Raw genomic sequence first — 25,863 nt, 5'->3', positions numbered from 1 at the left:
GTATGCTAAAATCTTTACAACTACGCAACAGATTTTGAAGCGGTTTTTTTAATAGAGTGATTCAAGAGGAAGACATACAGAATACATGTACACCCGTGCGAAGCCGGGGTGGGTAGTAGCCTATAAATTCCTGTTACATAGTCCGAATTTGCCTTATAAATAATTTACCTTTTTCATAATAAATACATAACATTTTCTGATCTTTAAAATGTTAAGGCAAGTCTATACAAATATTATTGATAGAGATCCGTTGCTAGGTTATCCTTTTTAGGTTAGAGAGAAAAAATAAAGACATAGTAAAACATAATAATTTATTATTTCAAAATACATCAAATGGACTTCTTACTAAAATAGTCTGTAATTTTCTTACTGATCTTCTTTTTCGATTCGACCGATATATCCATTGGTATTTTCTCGTCGCAGTCCATTGACGTATCCATATTCTTGGACATGCCCTTAGTAGTTTGTTTAAACTGTGTTCTATTGGAATCTGTCAAATTCAATTTTCCATTAGTCTCATCAAACTTCTCCATTTCATTAAACAACCGCGACGTACTTGATGTACTTGCCGCGTTACGTTCGCTCGCCGCCATTTTGTTGTCACTCAGCGCCATTTTGTAATCACTTGACCGGGGTTCGGTATCTTTGGTACTTCTTGTATCTGGTTTAGACTCTTCTTTTGGCTGATCGGATTCATCTTGCGAAAATAAATCAGGCGAATCGTTTAGGAATTCTTTTTCTAATGAACTTGATAGTTCAAGAAGTACTGGCTTTTCTGATTCGTCCTGAAATTAGATAAATTATTTTTATAGGCACAGAAGAGTAGTAAGATAATTTTAGATTTCATTATGGACCTCTTAATGAGGTAACCACAGCTTACATACATAAAAAGCACAACGATCTATATTATAATCTGAAAAGGTGCCACATAACTACGCTATGTTGTTATGAGGCACCTTTTCAATTTATAATATAGTACCCTGAATTAAATAATAACTAAATAAAATTGACAATCTCGGTGTGGTCTAGCAGTTTAACACACCGCCTTAATTCTGATGGTCGCGGATTCGATTCCGCGTAACATTTGTATACATGACTATGTTTGTATCGGTCTAGATGTTTACTATGTATCAGTTGTCTAGTACCCATAATACAAGCTTTAGCTAGCTTAACTTGGGTGTAGTTGGCTCTGTGTGAATTGTCCTGGAAGATTATTATATTATAAGCTAACTACTCGCCCCGGCTTCGCACGTAAATAAACCTTCCTCTTTGAATCACTCTATCTATTAAAAAAACCGTTGTGTAGTTTTAAAGATTTAAGCATACATAAGGACAGACAGACAGCGACAGCGACTTTGTTTTATACTATATATACAATATATAATATTTTTCACTAACCGAGACACTTTCCACACTTTTCGTCATGGAGGCCCCGTGCTTCTCCGTGATCATCTGCTCGATGTAATCGTATAAATTCTCCGGGTCTGCGTTGGGTGTGCGCGAAAACTGAATGATGTACTTATATAGTTCCCCTGAAATAAAGAGAGATTTTCATTTACCTCTGCTGGAGACCTACGCTTTGGCCGCAGCAAAATATTCTCTATTATTAACAAACCATACTAATATAACAAAAAAATCTTGTCAGGTTGTTTCTCCGTGATTGAATCATAAATTTCTAACTGATTTTGCCGACTTAACTGCTAACGGCGTGGTACTCACCGACGGTGAGGGTGCGGGCGGCGGTGACCGCGAGGTGCAGGCTGTCGCGCAGGCGCCGGTCCCCGAAGGTGCGGTAGGCGAGCGGGGGGCGGGGGGCGGGGGGGGGCGGGGGGGGGGCGGGCGGCGTGGTACTCACCGACGGTGAGGGTGCGGGCGGCGCTGACCGCGCGGTGCAGGCTGTCCCGCAGGCGCCGGTCCCCGAAGGTGCGGTAGGCGAGCGGGGGGCGGGGGGCGGGGGGCGGGGGGCGGGGGGCGGGGGGCGGGGGGCGGGCGGCGGGGTACTCACCGACGGGGAGGGTGCGGGCGGCGCTGGCCGCGAGGTGCAGGCTGTCCCGCACGGGTCCCCGAGGGCGGTAGGCGAGCGGGGGGCGGGGGGCGGGGGCGACCGCGCGGAGGGTGCGGGCGGCGCTGGCCGCGAGGTGCAGGCTGTCCCGCAGGCGCCGGTCCCCGAAGGTGCGGTAGGCGAGCGGGGGGCGGGGGGCGGGGGGCGGGGGGCGGGCGGCGTGGTACTCACCGACGGTGAGGGTGCGGGCGGCGCTGGCCGCGAGGTGCAGGCTGTCCCGCAGGCGCCGGTCCCCGAAGGTGCGGTAGGCGAGCGGGGGGCGGGGGGCGGGGGGCGGGGGGCGGGCGGGCGGGGGCGGGGGGCGGTACTCACCGACGGTGAGGGTGCGGGCGGCGCTGACCGCGAGGTGCAGGCTGTCCCGCAGGCGCCGGTCCCCGAAGGTGCGGTAGGCGAGCGGGGGGCGGGGGGCGGGGGGCGGGGGGCGGGCGGCGTGGTACTCACCGACGGTGAGGGTGCGGGCGGCGCTGACCGCGAGGTGCAGGCTGTCCCGCAGGCGCCGGTCCCCGAAGGTGCGGTAGGCGAGCGGGGGGCGGGGGGCGGGGGGCGGGGGGCGGGCGGCGTGGTACTCACCGACGGTGAGGGTGCGGGCGGCGCTGGCCGCGAGGTGCAGGCTGTCCCGCAGGCGCCGGTCCCCGCGGTAGGCGCCGGTCCCCGACGGTGAGGTGCGGTAGGCGAGCGCCGGTCCCCGGGCGCGCGCGGGGGGCGGGGGGCGGGGGGCGGGCGGCGTGGTACTCACCGACGGTGAGGGTGCGGGCGGCGCTGACCGCGAGGTGCAGGCTGTCCCGCAGGCGCCGGTCCCCGAAGGTGCGGTAGGCGAGCGGGGGGCGGGGGGCGGGGGGCGGGGGGCGGGGGGCGGGCGGCGTGGTACTCACCGACGGTGAGGGTGCGGGCGGCGCTGACCGCGAGGTGCAGGCTGTCCCGCAGGCGCCGGTCCCCGAAGGTGCGGTAGGCGAGCGGGGGGCGGGGGGCGGGGGGCGGGGGGCGGGGGGCGGCGTGGTACTCACCGACGGTGAGGGTGCGGGCGGCGCTGACCGCGAGGTGCAGGCTGTCCCGCAGGCGCCGGTCCCCGAAGGTGCGGTAGGCGAGCGGGGGGCGGGGGGCGGGGGGCGGGGGGCGGGGGGCGGGGGGCGGGGGGCGGGCGGCGTGGTACTCACCGACGGTGAGGGTGCGGGCGGCGCTGACCGCGAGGTGCAGGATGTCCAGCAGGCTCCGGTCCACGAAGGTGCGGAAGTCGAGCGGGGGGCGGGGGGCGGGGGGCGGGGGGCGGGCGGCGTGGTACTCACCGACGGTGAGGGTGCGGCGGCGCTGGCCGCGGGTGCAGGCTGTCCCGCAGGCGCCGGTCCCCGAAGGTGCGGTAGGCGAGCGGGGGCGGGGGGCGGGGGGCGGGGGGGGGGGCGGGCGGGCCGCAGCTCACCGACGGTGAAGTTGCCGGTCGCCGCGCCCGGGAGCTGCGCGCCCGGACCGGAGCCCCACCACGACAGGCCCACCCACGCCTGCGGACACGCATCACACTCGCTCATTCCCTTTTCAAAAAGACATCCAATTATTTTCGGAATCATTCCGGTAGATACATTTCACATCTCTTAAGAGTCTGTAATAGACCTACATAAATAAAAATATTTTGAATTAGCATTTTTTTTTCGGAATAATTCATAGATTTTCACATATTTTCTGTAATAAAATAAAACTATCGTTGTCCGGTAACCACCTCTGTCACAGCGTTAAGTTGGCTGGAATAGATCTCTTTCAGAAATAAGCCCAACCTCGCTCACATTTTTGTATAACCATCTTTTTATTTTATATTGTCACAAGTGCAATAAAGTATATATATACAATCCAAATTTTATACAAAATTAAAAAAAAGATACAAAGAATTTGTATGTAAACAAAGAGAAAAAGAAAGATCGCGCCGTTAGCACGCACATTCCTGGAATGCATCCTAAAATCAAACGTCCTTTAGTAATTTTTATAATTAATTATTATTTCAAAATGATCAGGACCATGGAACAAAAACATTATTATAGTTTGTGACAAATTATAAATCATAAATATGTCTTTGGATAATAAAATCTAGTAAATAAAATAAATTTTAGTAGAAACCATAAAGATTGTATGTGTTAGGGAAACTACTCTGCTACCAAAATGTTAAGGAATTTACTCTCTGTATATATATAGTGAAAAATGAGTGGAAGCGTCAGTCACGTACCTGTATGGTTCTGCGGATTTCTTGGGCTTCAGGGTCTCGAAGATATCTTCGCTAGCTTTCCAGTTTCACAGTAGGTTTCACAGTTCTAATTTATTTTAATTCACAACACAATGCGCGCGCGTCATGGCCGCCGTACAGTCGGTTCAGTACTAGGTAAGGGAGGGGAAGGGAACCGCGGGAACACAAACTAACGGACTCTAATATAATAATAATCTGTGCTTACGATGGTACAGGGTAGATTTTGAACAGTATGTATGTGTACTTTGTTGAGGTCCATGGCGTCTACGACCAGCACGGCCGTCAGCTCGTGTGTACCTTGTTGAGGTCCCGCAGTACGGCGGCGGGGGTCAGCTCTGAGGCGGTGGAGTGGTGCGGGAGTGCGTCTATGGCCAGCACGGCCGTCCGGCGCCGTCCGCTGCCGTCCGGCGGAGTGTTGTCCGGGAACGAGCCGGCCCACCGGAACGTGCTGCCGTACCCCTCATAAGTGCTGAACCGCTCGCACCCTGACATGTTCCTTTCGTTAAGTTTCACATATACTTATACCATCATGACATACAGCACCAAAAAACAGCCAGACCATAACAATTCGTGCGGGACCTCCACGTTTATACCGTGCGAAGAATCGGACTCGCAGCCGGCTAAAATAAGGCCGTTAGAATGTTTATGATTATATATATATATTATATATTATAATTACCGGTGTTTCTATCATCGTAAAGTAAGATTATATGGCACGTCTTAAGAGACGTAAAATACCAGACTTCAAGAACCTGGCATAAGCTGGAATATCTGAGGCTGGATTCTCAATGGAGAATCACCTCTCACGATACGATGATATAAACACCGGTAACAAATTGTACCCAACAATATGTGGGCATTCAAGTCCACCACTTATCAATATTCTGTGTACCCACACAGGAGACGGAGGCACCATTTCATTATCACCCATTAAAAGATCTTTTTTGGGATTTCAATTGAGATATTTCTGTATACTGCCAATTAAAAATTAGGATTTTAACATACTACATTCCCAGTGAAAAACATAAAATTAATAAAGAAACAGAGACAATACTCATAATATAATCATAATGCGAACTTATCACAATGTTACAAATAAAAAAAAAAGATGATTAACTAAAACAATCATTGCTGATTCTCAAAATATATTTAAAGTAATCAAATAGGTATAGAAAAATACCTATTTAATTAGGTACTTTAAACAAATAAATGAGCAGCAAGTTTTTTTTTATACCACTTAAACAGTGGCAAACAAGCATACGGCCCATCTGATGGTAAACAGTTACCGTAGCCTATGGACGTCTGAAACACCAGGGGTGTCACATGCTCGTTGCCGACCCTACAATTTATTGTCTATATTAATATCAAGCTATATTTACCAATCATCATAACAGCTTCGTTAGATAACAGCATTTCTGTAAACAGCATCGATATGATCAGCTCCGGGCATATCACGAATCTGATTTCCTCCTGCACGCAGCCGTGTCCCAAAACTCCGCCGCCCAGATATCTAAAATAACAGTTTTAAATGCACAATCTATCTTAATTTTTTTCAAGTCTACTGTTATAAGGGTGGTGCTTGTTAGGCAAATGGTAGGTACAACACTAGTGTATTAACGTTTATTATAATAATAAATCAATCCTTATATACTACTTAGAAAGAAATAATGAAAAGGTTAGTCGACATCACAGAAGACTGAAGAGCTGGCAGCTACCTTGGACAAAGAATTAGTCTAGCTATTCAAAGAGGGAACGCTGCCAGTATCTTCGGAACGTTGCCTAAAGGGACCCCTTTTAATAATATATTTTAGGCATCATATTATATTTTTTTAAGCTTTTTAATTTTAGGTTCTTAGTTGTACAATTAGGTTATGTAAATTTTTAATTAAATGCATATATCTACTTATTTACTAAGTACATATTCATCCTCACACTGTAATACTGTTGGCCGCAGCTAGCCCATACAGCTCACCGGATGATAGGAGGCGAGTGCAGATGACGCTCCAAACCAAAGGAAGGACTTATGGAGCGGCTGAAGGTCAATTCACGCCTGACGGATACGACTTTAGTCTAAGGGCACCGCTAGGGGTTCGAACCTCGACTCCGTCGTAATATCGACCACCCTTCGAAAAGGACGGGGGATCGATCTATGGAGCGGCTGAAAGCAAACTCCCGCCTGACGGATACGACTTTAGTCTAAGGGCACCGCTAGGGGTTCGAACCTCGGCTCCGTCGTAATATCGACCACCGTTCGAATAGGACGCGGGATCGATCTATGGAGCGGCTGAAAGCAAACTCCCGCCTGACGGATACGACTTTAGTCTAAGGGCACCGCTAGGGGTTCTAACCTCGACTCCGTCGTAATATCGACCACCGTTCGAATAGGACGGGGGATCGATCTATGGAGCGGCTGAAAGCAAACTCCCACCTGACGGATACGACTTTAGTCTAAGGGCACCGCTAGGGGTTCTAACCTCGACTCCGTCGTAATATCGACCACCGTTCGAATAGGACGAGAGATCGATCTATGGAGCGGCTGAAAGCAAACTCCCACCTGACGGATACGACTTTAGTCTAAGGGCACCGCTAGGGGTTCTAACCTCGACTCCGTCGTAATATCGACCACCGTTCGAATAGGACGGGGGATCGATCTATGGAGCGGCTGAAAGCAAACTCCCACCTGACGGATACGACTTTAGTCTAAGGGCACCGCTAGGGGTTCTAACCTCGACTCCGTCGTAATATCGACCACCGTTCGAATAGGACGGGGGATCGATCTATGGAGCGGCTGAAAGCAAACTCCCGCCTGACGGATACGACTTTAGTCTAAGGGCACCGCTAGGGGTTCGAACCTCGACTCCGTCGTAGTATCGACCACCGTTCGAATAGGACGGGGGATCGATCTATGGAGCGGCTGAAAGCAAACTCCCACCTGACGGATACGACTTAGTCTAAGGGCACCGCTAGGGGTTCGAACCTCGACTCCGTCGTAATATCGACCACCGTTCGAATAGGACGGGGGATCGATCTATGGAGCGGCTGAAAGCAAACTCCCACCTGACGGATACGACTTTAGTCTAAGGGCACCGCTAGGGGTTCGAACCTCGACTCCGTCGTAGTATCGACCACCGTTCGAATAGGACGGGGGATCGATCTATGGAGCGGCTGAAAGCAAACTCCCACCTGACGGATACGACTTAGTCTAAGGGCACCGCTAGGGGTTCTAACCTCGACTCCGTCGTAATATCGACCACCGTTCGAATAGGACGGGGGATCGATCTATGGAGCGGCTGAAAGCAAACTCCCGCCTGACGAATACGACTTTAGTCTAAGGGCACCGCTAGGAGTTCGAACCTCGACTCCGTCGTAATATCGATCCCCGTTTGAACTGGACTCCCGGACGGATACGATCGGGCACCGCTAGGGGTTCTAAATATCAACCACCGTTTGAATTGGACGGGAGATCGAAGAGGAAACTATCTTAAGTGAATCCTCTTATATCTAGAGAATACGGCATTTACATGTACAATATTTCTTGCATGAAGCCTATTTTACGCAGGAAAGATTGTGCGCGCTGGCAGTTAGCGCGTTGCCGCATTCTTCGATCGTACGTGCTTTAGCGCTATTTTGTAATAATTATCATTGGATCAATACTCAATACTCAATACTTATTGCATTCCATAATATTACAATGAAAGATATTCATAATTCGTTTTTGATCATTATAGACCCTGTAGGGCATACAAACATAACATTATTATTATTATAACTATCTATTATAATATGACATTAATTATATATTACATAAGAACTAAAATATAACATTTAAATATTCGCTTACATTATGATATTGTTTTTTAAATAGTAAATGGTTTAAGTATTTTATAAATAGGCTATTCTTATTCAAAGTTTTTATAGAAGTTGGGTGTTGGTGAAATATTTTAAGAGATGTTACCAAGGGGCCACTACATCAAAGACATAATTATAAGAGTTTATGGCTGTATACATATTGTATAGGCAGCGCGCATGCGAAGCTGCGCGCGCAACTGAAATATGTCAATTGCCTGTCTTTTTTTTTATATAACATAGGGGACAAACATGCGGCTCACCCGATGGTAAATGATTACCGCCGCCCATGAGCACCCGAAACACCAGGGAAATTGCAAGTACGTTGTCGGCCTTTTAAAAAGGAATAAGCTCTTTTTTTAAGGTTATCGTATCGGTTCGGAATACCATTGCTGGAAGGTGATTCCACAATGTGTTTGTGCGTGACAAAAAGGTTCTAGAAAACCGCACTGTTGAGGAACGCCATTTATCCAGATGATCAGGATGGTATTTTAGTTTCTGGCGGGTAGTACGGTGGTGAAACTCAGCGGCTGGTATTAATCCGAACAATTCCTCAGAACACTCCCCGTGATATATGCGGTAGAAAATGGACAGAGATGCAATATCACGCCGCAAAGCGAATGGGTCGATTCTGTCACATAGACGTTGATTACCAATGATTCTGGCTGTCTCATATAAAATTAAAGATAGTATATTTATATAGTATTACAATGCAAACTGCATTGTAATTTTATATAAATATACATAAATATCCAGATGAAGCCCATAAGTTATTTATAGAAACTTGTTTTTGGAAAATAATAAATGTGGAATGTTATTAATATAATAAACACGAAAGTTTTTGCGTTCATAATTAGTATTAGGAACGCAAAAACGAACGGGTCCGTACAGTATAAATATGTGAATACTAACTTGTTAGCGAAGTCGAGCTGTATGAGCCCGTGCGAGTCCTCGATGGTGGTGGCGCTGTCGATGTGCAGCGGCACGGCCAGCGTCCGCGTGGAGGCCGCCCAGTCCGGCAGCTGGTCACGTGGCACCGCGCGCCGGGAGAACGTCATCACCCCCACGGGGACTGTACTGCAACACCCGCCCGTTAGCTCACTTTACACCACTTTACCTTCTATCACGCGTAGCTATTCACATCGCGTGCATTTATACTACCTTATCTTCGTCGCTGTTGCTGTCTGTCCCTATGTATGCTTAAATTTTTAAAACAACGCAACGGATTTTGAAGGGTTTTTTTAATAGATAGAGTGATTCAAGAGGAAGGTTTATATATATACTAGCTGTCCCGGCAAACGTTGTTTTGCCTTAAAATAAAAATAAAAAATTTAGGGGTGGACTACCCCTAACATTTAGGGGGATGAAAAATAGATGTTGGCCGATTCTCAGACCTACTCAATACGCTCACAAAATTTCATGAGAATCGGTCAAGCCGTTTCGGAGGAGTATGGGAACGAAAACTGTGACACGAGAATTTTATATATAAGAAGATAATATATGTACACCCGTGGGAAGCCGGGGCGAGTAGCTAGTAATATTATAAACGCGAATGCGAAAGTTTGTAAGCGCGGAAGTTTGTTACTGTTTCACGCAAAAACTACTGAACGGCTTGTGATGAAACTTTACAGAAATACAACTGAAATTTATAGCCCACATATTATTCTTACGTTACGTTCATAAGCGGCTAAAATGTCCTACATGAATAAATGATATCTGAATTTTAATTTATGAATTTCAAATTTAACTATGGACAGTGTACTGCTGCTCCATTAGAAAACAGCCTACGTTTCTTTCTCCTTTATAATCATACCCCTGGACAATTCACACAACGTCATCTAGTCCCAAGATAAGTAGTACTTGTGTTATAAATACACTAAATATGGGACACAGTCACCTAGATATATCAAAATAATAATGTCTGTTCAAAATCTACCCTGTACCATCGTAAGCACAGATTATTATATTAGAGTCCGTTAGTTTCTGTTCCCGCGCTTTTGCTTTCCCCTCCCTTACCCAGTACTGAACTGACCGTACAGCGGCATTGACGCGCGCGCGCATTGTGTTGTGAATTAAAATAAATTAGAACTGTGTTAAACCTACTGTGAAACTGGAAAGCTAGCGAAGATACCTTCGAGACCCTGAAGCCCAAGAAATCCGCAGAACCATACAGGTACGTGACAGACGCTTCCACATATTTTTCCCTATATATATACATAGTACTTTCCCTAACATTTTGGTAGCAGAGAGGAGTTTCCCTAACAATGTCTAGTAAGACAAATTCAATATTGTACTAAGCACTGCTGTGTCTAAACTGTGTCACCCCACCTTACATTTTCCTATTGTCATTTAGTATATAAGATCAATATTTCTATGTACATATTGTCAGTTTATTATCATCCGTTATATACATCGTCTCGACCAACAATATCGTATCATTTATTAACACTAGACAACTGATATAATAAATACATACAATTTTTTTTATAAAAACATACGTAACTAGCTTTTGCTAGCGGCTTCGCCCGCATTAATTTATCCCCTTAGGGGTGGATTCATCCAAATCCTTTCTTAGTGGATGCCTACGTCATAACATCTACCTGCATGCCAAATTTCAGCCCGATCCGTCCAGTGGTTTGGGATGTGCGTTGATAGATCACTATGTCAGTCACCTTTGCGTTATATATATACGTAATATACATAGATAACACCCAGACCGATACAAACAGTCATACTCATGAATACAAATGTGCGAGGAATCGAACCTGCGACCACCAGAAGTAAAGCATGTTTCTAAAGGGTCGGCAAAGCGCACGTGACACCCCTGGTGCTTCAGGCGTCTATAGGCTACGGTAAACATTTACCATCAGATGGGCCGTATGCTTGTTTGCCACCATCGTAGTATAAAAAAAATGTTTTTTACCGTCTCGGGAGAGTCAAGTCAGATTTTAGACTGAGTCGCTTTTTTCAAAAGGTATTGCATATACGTATTGTAACATATACAATTTTTAAGACGTGGTACATGCTCTACTCACCCAGGAAGGTGAGGAGGGCATGTACCACGTCTTAAAAGGAAGGAAAGAGATGTGAAGGTGTCGGAGATGTGAACCATATCACTGATATAATATAAATATAAAGAAGTAATTCTACATAAAAATAATATTACCTTTTTCAGTAACTCGTTTGAAATAGTGGCATATGCACTTCAGTTTCTCTAATACCGGCACTGAATTACACTCGTATAACCTGAAAAAATATTATTTTCATCTATGAAAGATAATCAATTAATACAAATACAGGTAAATGAGTAAATATAAACACGACTAGAATCGCAGATGGGGTAAGCAGAGGCATTATTAATTACTAAAGAAAAATAAATAATGCAACATTTTATTCTACTATTATAAATGCGAAAGTTTGTGAGTATGGATGGACGTTTACAACTCGTTCACGAAAAAACTACTGAACGGATTTTGATGAAACTTTACAGTAATACAGTTCAGGCCTAAAGCGCCTGATATATTTTAATAGCACCAAGAAGATGCACTGAATAGTCGCATTGCATGTATACTTGTTTTTTGTATAATAATAATAATAATCTCAGGACAATTCACACAGCGCCATCTAGATCCATGTTAAGCTAAAGCTTGTGTTATGGGTACTAGATAACTGATACAAATACATAGATTTTTTTTTCGTAAATATATACATATTATACATAGAAAATACCCAGACCGATACAAACAATCATACTCATGAATACAAAATGTTTATGCCGTGCGAGGAATCGAAGCCGCGACCATCGGACGTAAAGCAGTGTGCAACACCGCTAGACCACCGACGTCGTCAAATTATAATTAAAATAATAATTGTATACCTGCATCATTTTTATTTATTTCTTATATAGACCTTCGTCCATTATTGAGTTCACTTCTTTTTGTATTAACCTAATATGTAAACGTTATTGAAATTAAAATACTTAAACAAACTGAAAAACTGTTGCGAATATACCTGATTGTCCGCTCCAGAGGCACTGGATAACGTTGCATTGTGGACCCAGTGCTTCTGGACGTGGACACAGATATATGAATTAAATATATCTACGTATATGTATATTATAAGTTACTAACATAGTTTTATAAGTTTTTACTAACACAATATGCATGTAATCCGAATTAAAATCAAATAAATAAACATAAATTCTGCGTTTCATTAGAAGCTCCATTATGTTATACAAGACAATAGCTTATATATCAGAATAACATATAGGCTATAAATTACGCGCGTGTGAAACCGCGAGCACAGCTAGTATTACATTAATTAGTTATACTCACGCGCTAAAATTTATATTAGGATAAGAGGCATACTCCGACGACCTCTTGTTAGAGTTACGCCGCGGAAACGTACAGAAGAACGCGTTCGCCAACAAACTGGCGATCTGTTGCTGTGATAGAGATACCGAATGGTTCTTATTCTGTCTGGAACAATAAAGAAATGTAAGGGCGTGTGCTAAGACCAACGAGACCATCGTCCATAATTAAATGTCGGCGCACAACACTAGCGATCGGCTCGCTGTAGGTCCAATCCGGTTGAGGTTGGCTCGCCTGTACCCTTTTCGACGTCCACTACATATGACGAGTGCATAAAATTTATTTGTAACCTTTTAAAATATAATCATTAAAATTGGAGTCAGATTATTATTTATATCCACCTCGGAACATTAAATATTAGCTAATATTTAATGTAAAGAAACACAATTATAGGAAAATTTAATATACATGTGATAAAATTATAAACTTAAAAAGTTTACTGTAATAAATGCTATTATTATTATACAATGAGTTGCTGGCAGCTTGTGCACCATTTTTTTATAAATATTTTTATTATTTTTAATACCTCTTCTTTTTGTGTTTTTTTACTTCTTTGTGAGCCCTCTTGAGAATTATACATATATATAAAATTATTATCGTTTTAATTAAACAATTGTAGCATTCCAGCTCCAGTTACACAATATGTATATAAAATTAAAATATACTAGAATATTCCTAAAATAAATATACCCATAGATACTCACTTGAGTAAAGGAATGGGCGCCTGCACCAGCTTTGGTAACGCTAGTGTCAACTTTGCAATCTCTGGCAGTGTCACATCAAAAAAGTATTGAGTTTCCTCTTCTTCTAAGTACTGCAAACAGACATTTACGTATGAACAATTTATTTTAATTGAGTTTCTGACATTTTGGCAGTGTTTCAACCACCATGATCACAGTTAAACTGAAGAGCAGCAAAAGGTAAAATGTAACTAAAATCTTTTGTGGGATCAGGCATGATTATACACAGAAGCCATGCCTTCCATAATAAATAAAATAAGAACATATCTGTCATTGTATAGTTTAAGTAATATATATAGTAAAGTAGAATAGTTTTAAAATATAAATGTGTTGGCAATTAGCTGTAAGTTTATATTCTGTTAATTAAATAAATAAATTAGAAAATGTGTGCCCATGTAAGATTTTAGTTGCTTAATTCTGATTTTAGTTATATTCCAAACTTTTCTATTTTCAAATCAAATAAAATTGTAATCAATCAAATTATATATATAAATAAAATATCCTACATTTTCTCTATAAAATTATAATACACCACTTTGCTCTGTTGGTAATAATTTTTTCAATATAGGTGGTATAAGGATTTTTGTTATTTTATTACATTATGATCATCATGTTTTTATATATATAATAAATATTTTTTCCATGAGCATCAAGTTTTTTGTATTAATGAATATTTTCTCCCTACCATCTATTTCAGTATACAGATTCAATTGAGAAGAACTGGCCAGTCTCAAATCAACTGAATTACTTTTTATTATCTATATTCTTTAGGTATAATGTAGGATTCTTTTTTTCTGCATCCATCTTGCAATCAGTTAATGACTATGAACAGATGTGTTAAAAGTTATGTCATGGGTAGAATGTGATTCCCAGTAGAATCACCATCTCATTCAATGCATAGAAAAAAACAGTCAAATCTTTACTCTTTATATTATAGACTAGCCGTACACGTGGTTTGGTCCACATGGAATTTAACTTTATTTTACTAAAATAAAAGTAGCCTAAGTTGTTCCTTATTACATCAACTACCTGACAATAAAAGTCCCGTCAATATCGGTCCATCCATTTCACAGATTAGCCGGAACAAACAGATAACAGACAAAAATTGTAAAAAATTGTATTTTGGTGTATATTTTATATAGTATGTATCATATTTATATTCATATGCATGTAGTAAAAAACTGTTATAATATTACAAACAGACCAATTTCATTTATATGTATAGATGTATAGATGTCAGAATAGCATAATTTTAATACTGACATCATTAAACAGCATGTGCAGGGCTTGGAATTTCCAAATACTTTTAAACTTTGTGTTATATGATAATATAGCGTTAGCCAGCTCCTCACTATTACGTATTGGCTTCCACAATGCATGTTGTATCAGCTCCCATCTTTTCTTTAAGCGCGGTTTACCATTCTTCTGAAATAAATCAACATAAATTTAATTTATTAACAAATTTTAATGTTACAGACTCTTTAACGCAAATAATAGTTTGTAAGAGATTGCTTTGAGTGATAAGGATGCCTTTTGTTAGCATATTTTTATATTATCCAAACATGGCAAGACATTCAATAATGTGTTAATCTGTGACTGACTACTGTACAAATTATTACACTTACCCCTTCAACAGGGTACAAACTGTGAGGGGAGCATGGCATCCTCACATGGTCCTGGTCCCATTTGTCCTGACCGACTTGTGGTTTTGGAGCTACATCGGTGGGTATACTACCACTACTTGGTATATGATATAATACTGCATGGTTGTATGCTGGGGTTACCAGCGGAAACTCCGGGGCGCCCCAAGGTGATTGGGAGCCTATTATCTCAGAAATCGGAGCGCCTCTCCATGTGACATCCTCATTACTGGAGTTCATTGTGAAATGTGAATATTTAGTTATAACTGTAAAATAAGATTTATTCATTAGCAGTACACCTACAGGTTATACTTTACACGTTAATTAATATGATAAAAAAGAAATATATTATCTGAGGTCTGTACCTATATAATCTCTCAATAACAATTACACAAGAAAAATACTACTGTAATAACATTATGAAATGTATGTGTAATTATTTACAAAAACAACTTATAAAAACGGATAGACTATGTATGTAGACATAACAGAAATTTAGACACATTTATATATATTTAAATAAATAATAAAGATAATGTATGTATACCATAGTACTCACATGCAAGTTTACAGTTGTACCGTAGTCGAAATGATATCGATAAAATCATTAAATAGTAACAAAATATTCATGCTTTCACATATTTGGCTATTGATACTAAAATATTTACATTTATTCCCTCAGTAAATACTATAAAATATAGTACAAAATACAACATAAACACGCAGTAAGAAAAACATAAATTAGTTTTGTATAACTGTAATATAATATACAGAAAAAAACACAAGATACCGACAAGATTTACTTGAATAATAGAATAAAATAAAATATAAATTAATAATTAGCTATAACTAATAGCAACATATATGACTTATTCAGGAAATAACATTTCTTAAAAAATATTTAAGTCTAGGGATGTGAAATTGAAATCTTTATCGATCGATATAGTAAAAATATCACCTATGAATAAATAAAATTATAAACATTGTGATATCAAGCACTAATCCCTGGAACTAAAATGTTCATATTTTTAAATTAAAATTGGTTTCAGTAACTACAATTTTGTAATATATGTAATTTTAGAAAAATTAACAGTGGTTTATCTAAAACCTAATAATATTTTTATGCCTATAAACTTTGTACATAAAAACAGAAATTATAAATAAAGAAAGAATACGTGGCAGTGAAATAACGTAATAATCGATTACTCCGTATATCAAAATTTTGTGTTTATTAACTTTTAACTTTTGTTATTTATTGACAGTTTTCAAATTGTGTGATAAGATCCACTGAACATTATAAAAGCTTAATAAAAATATTGAACTAAACAAACTTCTATGAAATTGATAATTTTTATTTAATTGATTGATTAATCATTCATATTAATGACTATATTCCGATACAATTAAAAATAATTTTAGACTGCTTTAAGTAAACGACAATAGTAAAACCATTATTAAGTTTTCTTTTATTTGTTTTGTATCTCAAATTAAACGATTTTTTAAATTTTATATTCCAGGCATATCCTCTCACGTTCCCATATATAATACAACTAATAATTTTATCGAATTTGATAAGAAATTCCACAGAGCGTGTGTACATCACTAGTACATTTACTTTGCTTTTTAATAATGTAGCCGTGAGTAGAAATCTTTTTGCCAAATTTGATTTAAGAATGGTCGATAATACACTATTAACAATTAAACATTGAACTGAAAAATCAAATGTATTAGTAAAACTTTACCAAATTATAGAATTATTATATAAAACTAGTTATGCCCGCAGTTTGTTCATCTGCATGAAATTTATAGTCAGTGTGTTATTCTGATGCAAATATTTTTTACTTTACAATAATATGTAAAATTTTATTAAAATCCATTCAGTGGTTTTTGCATGAAAGAGTAACAAACATGCATCGATTCCATCCACACTCGCAAACTTACGCGTTTAAAATATTAGTAAAATGAAAAATGAACATTCGAGATAAATTATTAAATTAAATATTTTAAGTTACCAAGTGTATTTATTATAACCAATTGTAACTTCCAGTTACAAAATATTCTTTGACATTTAGCGTACACGACAGGTGTCAATAAGTATGCAGAGTAATTTTTTTTATACTCTGTGTTGTTTATTAACATAGAGTAATCAGTTGATATACAAATGAAGTAATATCAAATTTTCTTTTCTCAACTAAAAAACAATAACAAACTCTTATTCTGATTTTATATAATTTCTTGTACTATTTATTTCTGAATTTGGTTTTGTGCTCAGTGGTGCTATACAAAGCATTTCTACTGTCTGACAATAAAATAATAGCTATCACAATTAAACTATACCATGAATTTGGAACTATTAGGTAAACTTTAATATATGTACTTTATTATTTTAATTTGTTTATTATTAAATATGATGAAATATTTACATCGTTGTTTACTTTTATGTTTCAGAGTCATTCGGTCAAAATTATCCTGAGGTAAACTTAAAACTATATTTATAATACCGCGTAACCTGAAATCTGTTCGTATTATTCTAATTTTTATATATTTTTGTAGGAGTTCGATGGTACACTAGACTCGATATCGTTAGCGGCCACTTGTTCTTTCAACCGCCGCGGAACACTGCTGGCAGTTGGTTGTAACGATGGCAGAATCTTTATTTGGGACTTCCTGACCCGCGGTATAGCGAAATCAATATCAGCACATGTATATCCAGTATGCAGTTTGAGCTGGTCAAGGAATTGTAAAAAGGTATGAGAATAAGTATATGGAATGATCAAATTATGGGCCCTAGGCAGGTACCTCACTTAGGCATGTACCTATACCTTAGTCTGCCCCTGGGAATGGTGAACCCTTATGGGTACCCGTACCTAATGGATACCAGTGGAAATAGGATGAGATCAATGTCAGGTTGGTTAGTCCATAATAGGGAATTCTGGTGGAATTAGGCAGAATGACACATGAGATCAGGGAGCTTGGCTGCCTGCTCTATTAGTCTACATGCACAATGGCCCAAATAAGTGCCTCAATTAAAATAAAGTCTAACAAGAGTATAATCACAATGAATTCCATGGAAATTTGGAGATCTACCTAATTTTGTTCACAATGGTGTTACTGGTTCTTATATTTATATCATCTGTAACTCAAATTGTAAACATATTGTTAAATAATATATAGACTGATATATTCTACTAGCTACTATAAAATAATATTTCAACTATAAATTTATATATAAGCTATCCTATCTTTCAAGTTGAATCAAGTTGCACACAATGTGCAAATCAAATTTACAATCAGTTTAGTAGTTTAGGAGTCCATCGAGACATACAATGTGACACAATTTTTATATATAAAGATAATGACATTGTCAGCACAAATTGGAGGGAAAGTGTTTTGTGTAGAGTTAATCAATGTGCAAAATTTATAGTTAGCTATCTTCTTTATCTATCTTTTTGTGTAAGTGTCATCCATTGTGAAGGAATTACTCTGTCGCCAAAATGATGTTGAAGAGGCCGTTATAAAGTTTCAGAATATATTTAGTAGTTTATAACTGAAAGAATAACAAACATCACCAGAATCTGTCTGAATAACATCCTCGGAAACTTTTGCATTTATTGGGGTTACACATGTACAGTAATCAACAATTTATTACCATTTTCAGCTCGTATCAGCATCAACAGATCACAATGTGTGCATATGGGACGTATTATCTGGTGAATGCGAACAGAGGTACAGGTTTCCAACACCAATACAGAGGGTACAGTTTGATCCTCGCAGAGATAAAAGATTCCTAGTATGCCCCGTACGACATGCAGCACTATTAGTTGATACGGACGGAGACCACAAAATATTACCTATAGATGAAGATGTAAGTCTTGAGTATGTAATATAATAAAGCAGAGCAAAGCAGTTTTAAAAATCATATTTCCATTTTTTGTAATTATACTTCTCTTAAACGGCTTGACTCATTGAGACGATAATTTCATTAAAGGTTGACCTTAGTGACTCCATAATTTAGTACTCCAAAATATTTTTTCTTATTTGTTTATCTTTTTTAAACGATTTCTTTGCTTATTTTTGTGATTCTCTTGTTTTGGATTAATATTTTTCTTAGCAATCGGTCTAGGTCGAGTTTTTAAGATTAAACATGCTCCACTCTCTTGGTGTCTAAACAACACACTAGTAACAAACTAAACTAATAAACAGTATTACAACATATTAAACCTTCCTCTTGAATCACTCTATCTATTGCTAAATTGCATTAAAATCTGTTATGTACTTTAAAATAACTAAACGAACAGACAGTGGAAGCTACTACAATGTATACTATTTAAAAGTGATATTATTATTAAGTCTATAAAAATAAATAAAACTTAGCGTCTGTTTGTAATTTAACAACTTTTCAGTAAATGCATATGTATGCAAAAATAGATACTACTTATACTTACATGAAAAAAATATTTAAAAAAATTTACAGCAGCTTAGGGATTTAACAAATGATTTATTTCAGGGTGATATTAATGTCATAGCATCTTTTGATCGTAGAGGCGACCATGTATACACGGGCAATGCGAAAGGCAAAATACTCATTTTAGACTCTCAGACATTAGCAATAAAAGCTAGTTTCAAAATAACCGTTGGCACCTCGAGCACTACTAGTATTAAAAGCATAGAATTTGCAAGGAGAGGAGAGTAAGTACTTCATTCATTAAAAATAATTTGATTAAAGACTCCTTTACCTAAATATATACCTTATTCTTATACAGAATAAGGTATATATATTTTGATATTTTTCTATAAAATTGAATTCATAAGCTAAGCAAAAGATGTTACCATCAAATTAGCCTTATTAAATGTCTTTAAATGTATGCTCTTTCACTCGCAAATCGGCTATCAGTCGGAAAGAATGACCGTGTAAATGTGGATGAACAGATTGAGAAAGATCGCACGCGCCAGTGCGCTCATTCCCCGCATCCTTCAATCGTGCGTGCTTTTGTTTTTTTTTTTGTATTAATTAATTATCATTTCAAAACGGCGGATATCTGACTACGAAGTGAAGACAATTATATAAGAGATATTGATAATTTATATATGTATATTAAACAAGTCTGAAATAATGAAAGAGTGACCACAAAAAATAGTTAAATGTAATCACTCAAATTACCGAAACAGCATTTGTGAGTTAAATACTTAAAATATATTTAACCGTTTTAGACTGATGTGATAAACAAACCTTATATATATTATATACATATTCCCATGAAGGTCATATAGCTACCCAGGTATATATACTGTTTATTGAGCCTTAATAAAAAACTGGAAAATGACTTATTGTTATGGAAGAATGCCCTGTAATTTCATAATTAATAATATTATTATTTATTCATCGTCATCATCATCGCAGCCCGGAAGACGTCCACTGCTGGACATAGGCCTTCCCCAAAGATCTCCACGACGATCGGTTCTGCGCTGCTCACATCTAATGCCTTTCAGCGATCTTGACCAGATCGACGGTTGATCTTGCTGGAGGCCTTCCCACGCTGCGTCTTCCGGTCCGTGGTCGCTACTCGAGGACTTTACGACCCCACCGGCCATAGTATTATTACTATTGTGTAATTTTGTATGTTTTTTCAGCTGTTTTCTAGTAAACACTGCGGATAGAGTGATCAGAGTATATGACACTAAAACGGTCCTCAAGGGTGGTATGAATGGAGATCCTGAGCCAATACAGAAGCTACAAGATCTTGTCAATAAGTAAGTTATTAGCTCTGTCTATCCATCAGTCTCGGCGTTTTATTTCATATAATATTACTTGTGCCCGCGGTTTCACCTACATGAAGTTTGTAGCCTATGTCTTATTCTTATGTATAAGCACTATTACTGTAAAGTTTCATCAAAATCCGTCCAAAAATAATGTAAATAAAGCGGCTTAAAAAATGCAATTGTGTTTCTTGCCAGTTCTTCTCAATTTATTACTAAACTGGATGGTAGGACAAAAATATTAACTACCAAAATCGTGACGTTCATGAGCGACTAAAATGTCCTATATGAATACGTGATTATTGTATTTGAATATATATTTTTTGCCATTGTCTTCCAATGTTAAAATAATTAAAATAGTTCATGAATATTAAAAATAATGTGACCAAGGCTGATCTTATCTCTGGAAGAGATCTTCCATATAACTAGTCGAGATAAGAATATACTGTATTCACCAGAACAACGTGGAAGAAGTGCTGCTTCTCCGGCGACGGGGAGTACATCTGTGCGGGGTCGGCGCGCCAGCACGCGCTCTACATCTGGGAGAAGTCCATCGGGAACATCGTCAAGATCCTCCACGGCACCAAGGGCGAGCTGCTGCTGGACGTCGTCTGGCATCCCATCAGGCCCATCATCGCCAGCATCAGTGCCGGTACATATTCACTACTACATAATACCTGTCTACCTTCCTAATTGGTGTAGTGAAAAACAAGCTTGCAAGACGAATACTACTTTATTGACAACTAGCTACTCGCCCTGGCTTCGCACGGGTGTACACGTATTATATATATAAACCTTACTCTTGAATCACTCTATCTATTAAAAAACCGAAAAAGCTGAGAGAGTGAGACGATAGAGAGAAGAATAATAATAAAATATTTGTATGATGCAGGAGTGGTGTCGATATGGGCGCAGAACCAAGTGGAGAACTGGTCGGCGTTCGCGCCCGATTTCAAGGAGCTCGACGAGAACGTGGAGTACGAGGAGAGAGAGAGCGAGTTCGACGCAGACGACGAGGACCGCTCCGTAGACCTCGCGGGAGACGCGCACCACGACGAGGAGGTGGAGGTGAGGACACCCACGTCTACACACTACAGTCCAGGGTCCAGGGTCAAGAGTCATGCTCACTTGAATTAACTCGAGTTGTGGTGAATTCGAGTTAACTCGAGTTGAATTCTGCCAACTCGAGGTGGAAGTATTCAACTGGAAATGAAGGAATCAAATGAAAAAGCGAGAGCATGAGTCTGTCGTTGAACCGACAATGACATGAAAATTTACGATCGTTTCATATCATAAAATTTTCACTCGTCACAAATGTTTCAATATTGATTTGAGGTCGTTATCATTTATTTTTTCGCATATTCGTCCGATTATGTTATCATTAAAATGATTATGCGTTCTATAAGTCCTTCCGCGGCCTTGATTATTTTGTTTTTCTGTTCGAAAAATAAAAAATAAAAACAAAAACAAACTGTTTATTTTATTTAATTTTAACTTTATGTTTATTACGAGTAATCTCTAAATGCACGATTGATCGCAACAAAGAGTGATATCATCATAAATGTTCTCTTTTTTTTCTGTTTATATTATTTAATTATTATGTAATCAACAATTGATCTAGTATGTTTTATACTAAATCAAACTAAAATATCTTAATTCGTCTGATTGTCAAATCTAGTCTACTCACTAATCTGTAATAGTTAAATATTTATTTGGAAATTCTTTTGTGGACTCCCGCGATACTGGTTTGCCTAGTGCGGGCTCCGATGTATAATCAACTTTATAATATTTGTAGGTTTGAAAATGAATAAATAAATAAATAAAAATAAAGACACATTCGTCTTTATAATGACATCACGTTTTGTTGCGAACAACACATATTTATAGTTCACGCAATACAATAGAAGGAGGAATCGTTCGACATGATGCCTACGGCCAGCTTTTACCACCGCACCGCTCGACATCGTCAGGAATTCATCGCCACACGATAGAAGTTAAATGGTCTTGGACAGTGCGGTTTCAGAGGAGCTTCGTCCCGCGTACACTTAGATTGTGGAATGAACTACTTGCCGAGGTTTTCTCACGAGACTACAGCATGGGGTTTTTCAAGGGTATATTAAGGTTTCTTATGGGATGGCAACGCGCACTTGTCACCCCTAGTGTCTGAAGCGTCCGTAGGCTACCATAGGTAGTATAAATAAAGTAACAGGATTCACATTCCAGCATGTATCTGATTCTCAGGTGGACGTCACAACATGTGAAGCTGTGGCAGCATTTTGCAGTTCCGACGAAGAAGGCGAAGATGAAAATGTGCTATCGTTCCTGCCAATTGCGCCAGAGATCGAAGATCCCGAGGTAACAAATAAATCTCCGCCTTAAATTGCTTACAGGAAAGAAAAATACAACAGAAAACGCGTCGTAGTGAAAATGTTACAAGCAAGTGGAGGAGTACAACGTTACCGTCGTTTCTTAGTTTAATTTCGTTAGTATTTTTTTCATCATGGATGATAATGATAATGCACCCGCCTGTGCTAACAGTTTACGCTGGCAGAGCGCCAGTGGAGGGTGATAAGATGAACATGAGGTCAGGTCAGTTAGCCCAACGTGACAAATTCACCAAGAATTTATCACGATGGTTTCTAGGGGGAACTGCGTGGAAGTTAACCTGACATGGTACATTGCTAGCAATTAGATCATCAGTTCACATTATTAACAATCCCCTTCCCCCCCTAATTTCGTTAGTTAGTCGATAAACATACATAGTGTTTGGTTTCAATCGAATTCGATCTCAAAATGCGTTTTTTTTTCCTACCAAAGGTAAGGTAATAGTTGATAAAAGAAACGACGTGCAAGAGGCTGAAAGGTCACATATGAATAAATGATTTTGACTTTGATGTCTGTACGTCGGCGTACACTACATGTACTATATACATATGTATGTGATGGCCTAGGTGGTCTCGGTTTAGCACACCGCTTTACGATGGTCGCGAGTTCGATTCCTCGCACGGTCTAAATATTTGTATTCATTTGTATGATTGTTTGTATCGATCTGGGTTTATTCTATGTATATTTTGTATGTATTTACAAAAATAATCTATTTATATCAGTTGTCTAGTACCCATAACACAAGCTCTGCTTACCGTGGGACTAGATAGCGCTGTGTTAATTGTTCAGGGTTATTTATTTATTTACATGTAATACTGTAGAATAACTACGAAAGGGCTCTCCCTGTGGCCCCAATTTGTAGCCTCTTAGAGAGATTACCCGGTTCATTCATAGACTAATGAAAATACTTCTTCGGTGTTTGAAGCAAGTAAAAATATATATAATAATGACTTACAGGACGGTTGGGCAGCGACACAAGAGACCGTGACGCCAACTGAAACCCCTGAAAAACTGGAGCCGGCGGCCAAGAGGCCAAAGTGCAAAACATATGACATCTCGTTGAAAATAGCGCCACCTGGTGAGTATAATGTGTACTGTTACCATATATTTAAACGATAAGTTTCAGAGTTAATGCAATGTACAGTAGGCTTAACACGATGTATACGTTCCAATAAGTTCCAGCGCTAAACGAAGCACTGTTAAGCTTGGTTTTACGGTATTACCAAAATGTGCAAGTGTCAATAACTAGCTACTCGCCCCGGCTTCGCACGGGTGTCCATGTATTATATATATAAACCTTCCTTTTGAATCACTCCATCTATTAAAAAGAACTGATTCAAAATCCGTTGCGTAGTTGTAAAGATTTAAGCATACATAGAGACGTACAGACAGCGACAGCGACTTTGTTTTATACTATGTAATGATTGTAACTCTTTCTTTCGTTTCTTGAACTATTTTCTCGACGTCTTTCCATTATGTACATATTTGGAAACCTAGCGCGGAGCACAATTTCGGGGATTCTCCGGCTTGAAATAAAGGAGCGCTAAATCGAAACAGTTTTAATCGGGGACTTACTGTATGAATGTTTTAATATGATAGGTATATAAATGAACAATACTAAATTATATATGTAAATAAATAAGATTTATTTTATTTTCCAGAACAACCACTATCATTTGGAGGCAAGAATAAACAAACAGCTGGTAGCAAGAAAGTCGCTGGGAGACCTCGTAAATAAATTTATATTGTATAACAAATTTCTTTTATTTTTATTCATTTAAAATGCAAATAAGCTAACGGCACGTCTGACGTGATAACCGTACCTAGATATCTATATATTAATACGTGAAGTTAAAATGTTGTACCTCTTTTTAAGAGAATTTCGCGGACGGAGGTGTATGAAATTTCGCACAATTGTGGTTTCGATGTGGGAGTACAGAATATTTGGGATGGATCCGCTCAGTACCAACTTCACGCTCTATACTCAATCGACAGACGGTTGTGGCTAAGAGGCTATAAAGTCCTAATCATCGATGTGAATGTGAATGAGCTCGGGAACTCCACAACCTCATTCCTCCAGCACCGTTCCATCAACGTACAAGACGTAGAGCGAGCTATGGAGTGGAACTCTCTACCAGCGTCTATTTTTCCTGCCTCTTACAACATTGGGTCTTTCAAGTTAAGAGTAAATAGGCACTATTAGAGCTTGCGTGTAACTGTTTAGACTGCATCATCACTTAACATCGGGTGAGATTGCGGTCAAACGCGCACAAATTTTAATATAGAAAAATAAACGTGAAGCAATAACTTTGTACCCTTTTTAAGAAAATTTCACGAACGTATGAAATTTCGCACAATTGTGGTTTCGATGGAGGAGTACAGAATATTTGGGATGGATCCGCTCAGTACCAACTTGACGCTTTGACTCAATCGACAGACGAGCTAGGAGACTTATTGGGGACGAATCACTTGTGGCTAAGAGACTTTAAAGTCCAAATCATCGACGTTAAGTGGCTTGTCTATCTGTGTTGTATAGGCTCCATTTTGGCGAATGTGCTCGGGAACTCCACAACCTCATTCCTCCAGCACCGTTCCATCACTGTACAACAAGACGCAGAGCGGCTCCACCCATACACTGTTGACATTCCTAACGCACGGCACAAATATTTGTATTCATTAGTATGATTGTATCGGTCTGGGTGTTTTCTCTGTATACTATGTATGTATTTACAAAAAATATATATATATCTACGTATTTGTATCAGTTGTCTAGTACTCATAATACAAGCTCTGCTTACCGTGGGACTAGATGGCGCTGTGTAAATTTTTCAAGCTTATT

The 25,863-nt window shown here is 39.7% G+C and overlaps 2 protein-coding genes across 2 annotated transcripts; one reads left to right on the top strand and one right to left on the bottom strand.

Moving 5' to 3' along the window:
- Positions 1 to 297: 297 nt before the first annotated feature.
- LOC131846206 (uncharacterized) lies at positions 298 to 15,700 on the bottom strand. Its single transcript, XM_059195454.1, has 16 exons — positions 15,442 to 15,700; positions 14,868 to 15,148; positions 14,506 to 14,667; positions 13,207 to 13,316; positions 12,467 to 12,610; positions 11,299 to 11,378; positions 9,045 to 9,204; positions 5,666 to 5,796; positions 4,584 to 4,771; positions 3,221 to 3,555; positions 2,935 to 3,107; positions 2,371 to 2,839; positions 2,006 to 2,274; positions 1,720 to 1,896; positions 1,399 to 1,532; positions 298 to 785 (listed from the first exon to the last, which is right to left on the bottom strand). Exons 1-16 carry the CDS (start codon positions 15,488 to 15,490, stop codon positions 330 to 332), a joined length of 3,318 nt encoding a protein of 1,105 aa, XP_059051437.1. The 5' UTR covers positions 15,491 to 15,700; the 3' UTR covers positions 298 to 329.
- Positions 15,701 to 17,027: 1,327 nt separating this feature from the next.
- LOC131846189 (retinoblastoma-binding protein 5 homolog) lies at positions 17,028 to 24,772 on the top strand. The gene is made up of 11 exons (XM_059195433.1): positions 17,028 to 17,239; positions 17,331 to 17,356; positions 17,436 to 17,630; positions 18,541 to 18,747; positions 19,390 to 19,571; positions 20,514 to 20,633; positions 21,098 to 21,291; positions 21,532 to 21,707; positions 22,881 to 22,994; positions 23,982 to 24,102; positions 24,686 to 24,772. The coding sequence occupies exons 1-11, from the start codon at positions 17,221 to 17,223 to the stop codon at positions 24,760 to 24,762; spliced, it is 1,431 nt and encodes a 476-aa protein (XP_059051416.1). The 5' UTR covers positions 17,028 to 17,220; the 3' UTR covers positions 24,763 to 24,772.
- The last annotated feature ends 1,091 nt before the right edge of the window (positions 24,773 to 25,863 follow it).

Source organism: Achroia grisella, unplaced genomic scaffold (assembly GCF_030625045.1).
Source record: "Achroia grisella isolate CSIRO2021 unplaced genomic scaffold, CSIRO_AGI_Agris_v1 utg504, whole genome shotgun sequence".
Lineage (NCBI taxonomy): Eukaryota > Metazoa > Arthropoda > Insecta > Lepidoptera > Pyralidae > Achroia > Achroia grisella.
Note: the sequence above shows the minus strand (reverse complement) of the source record. Positions and strands in the feature narration are given on the sequence as shown.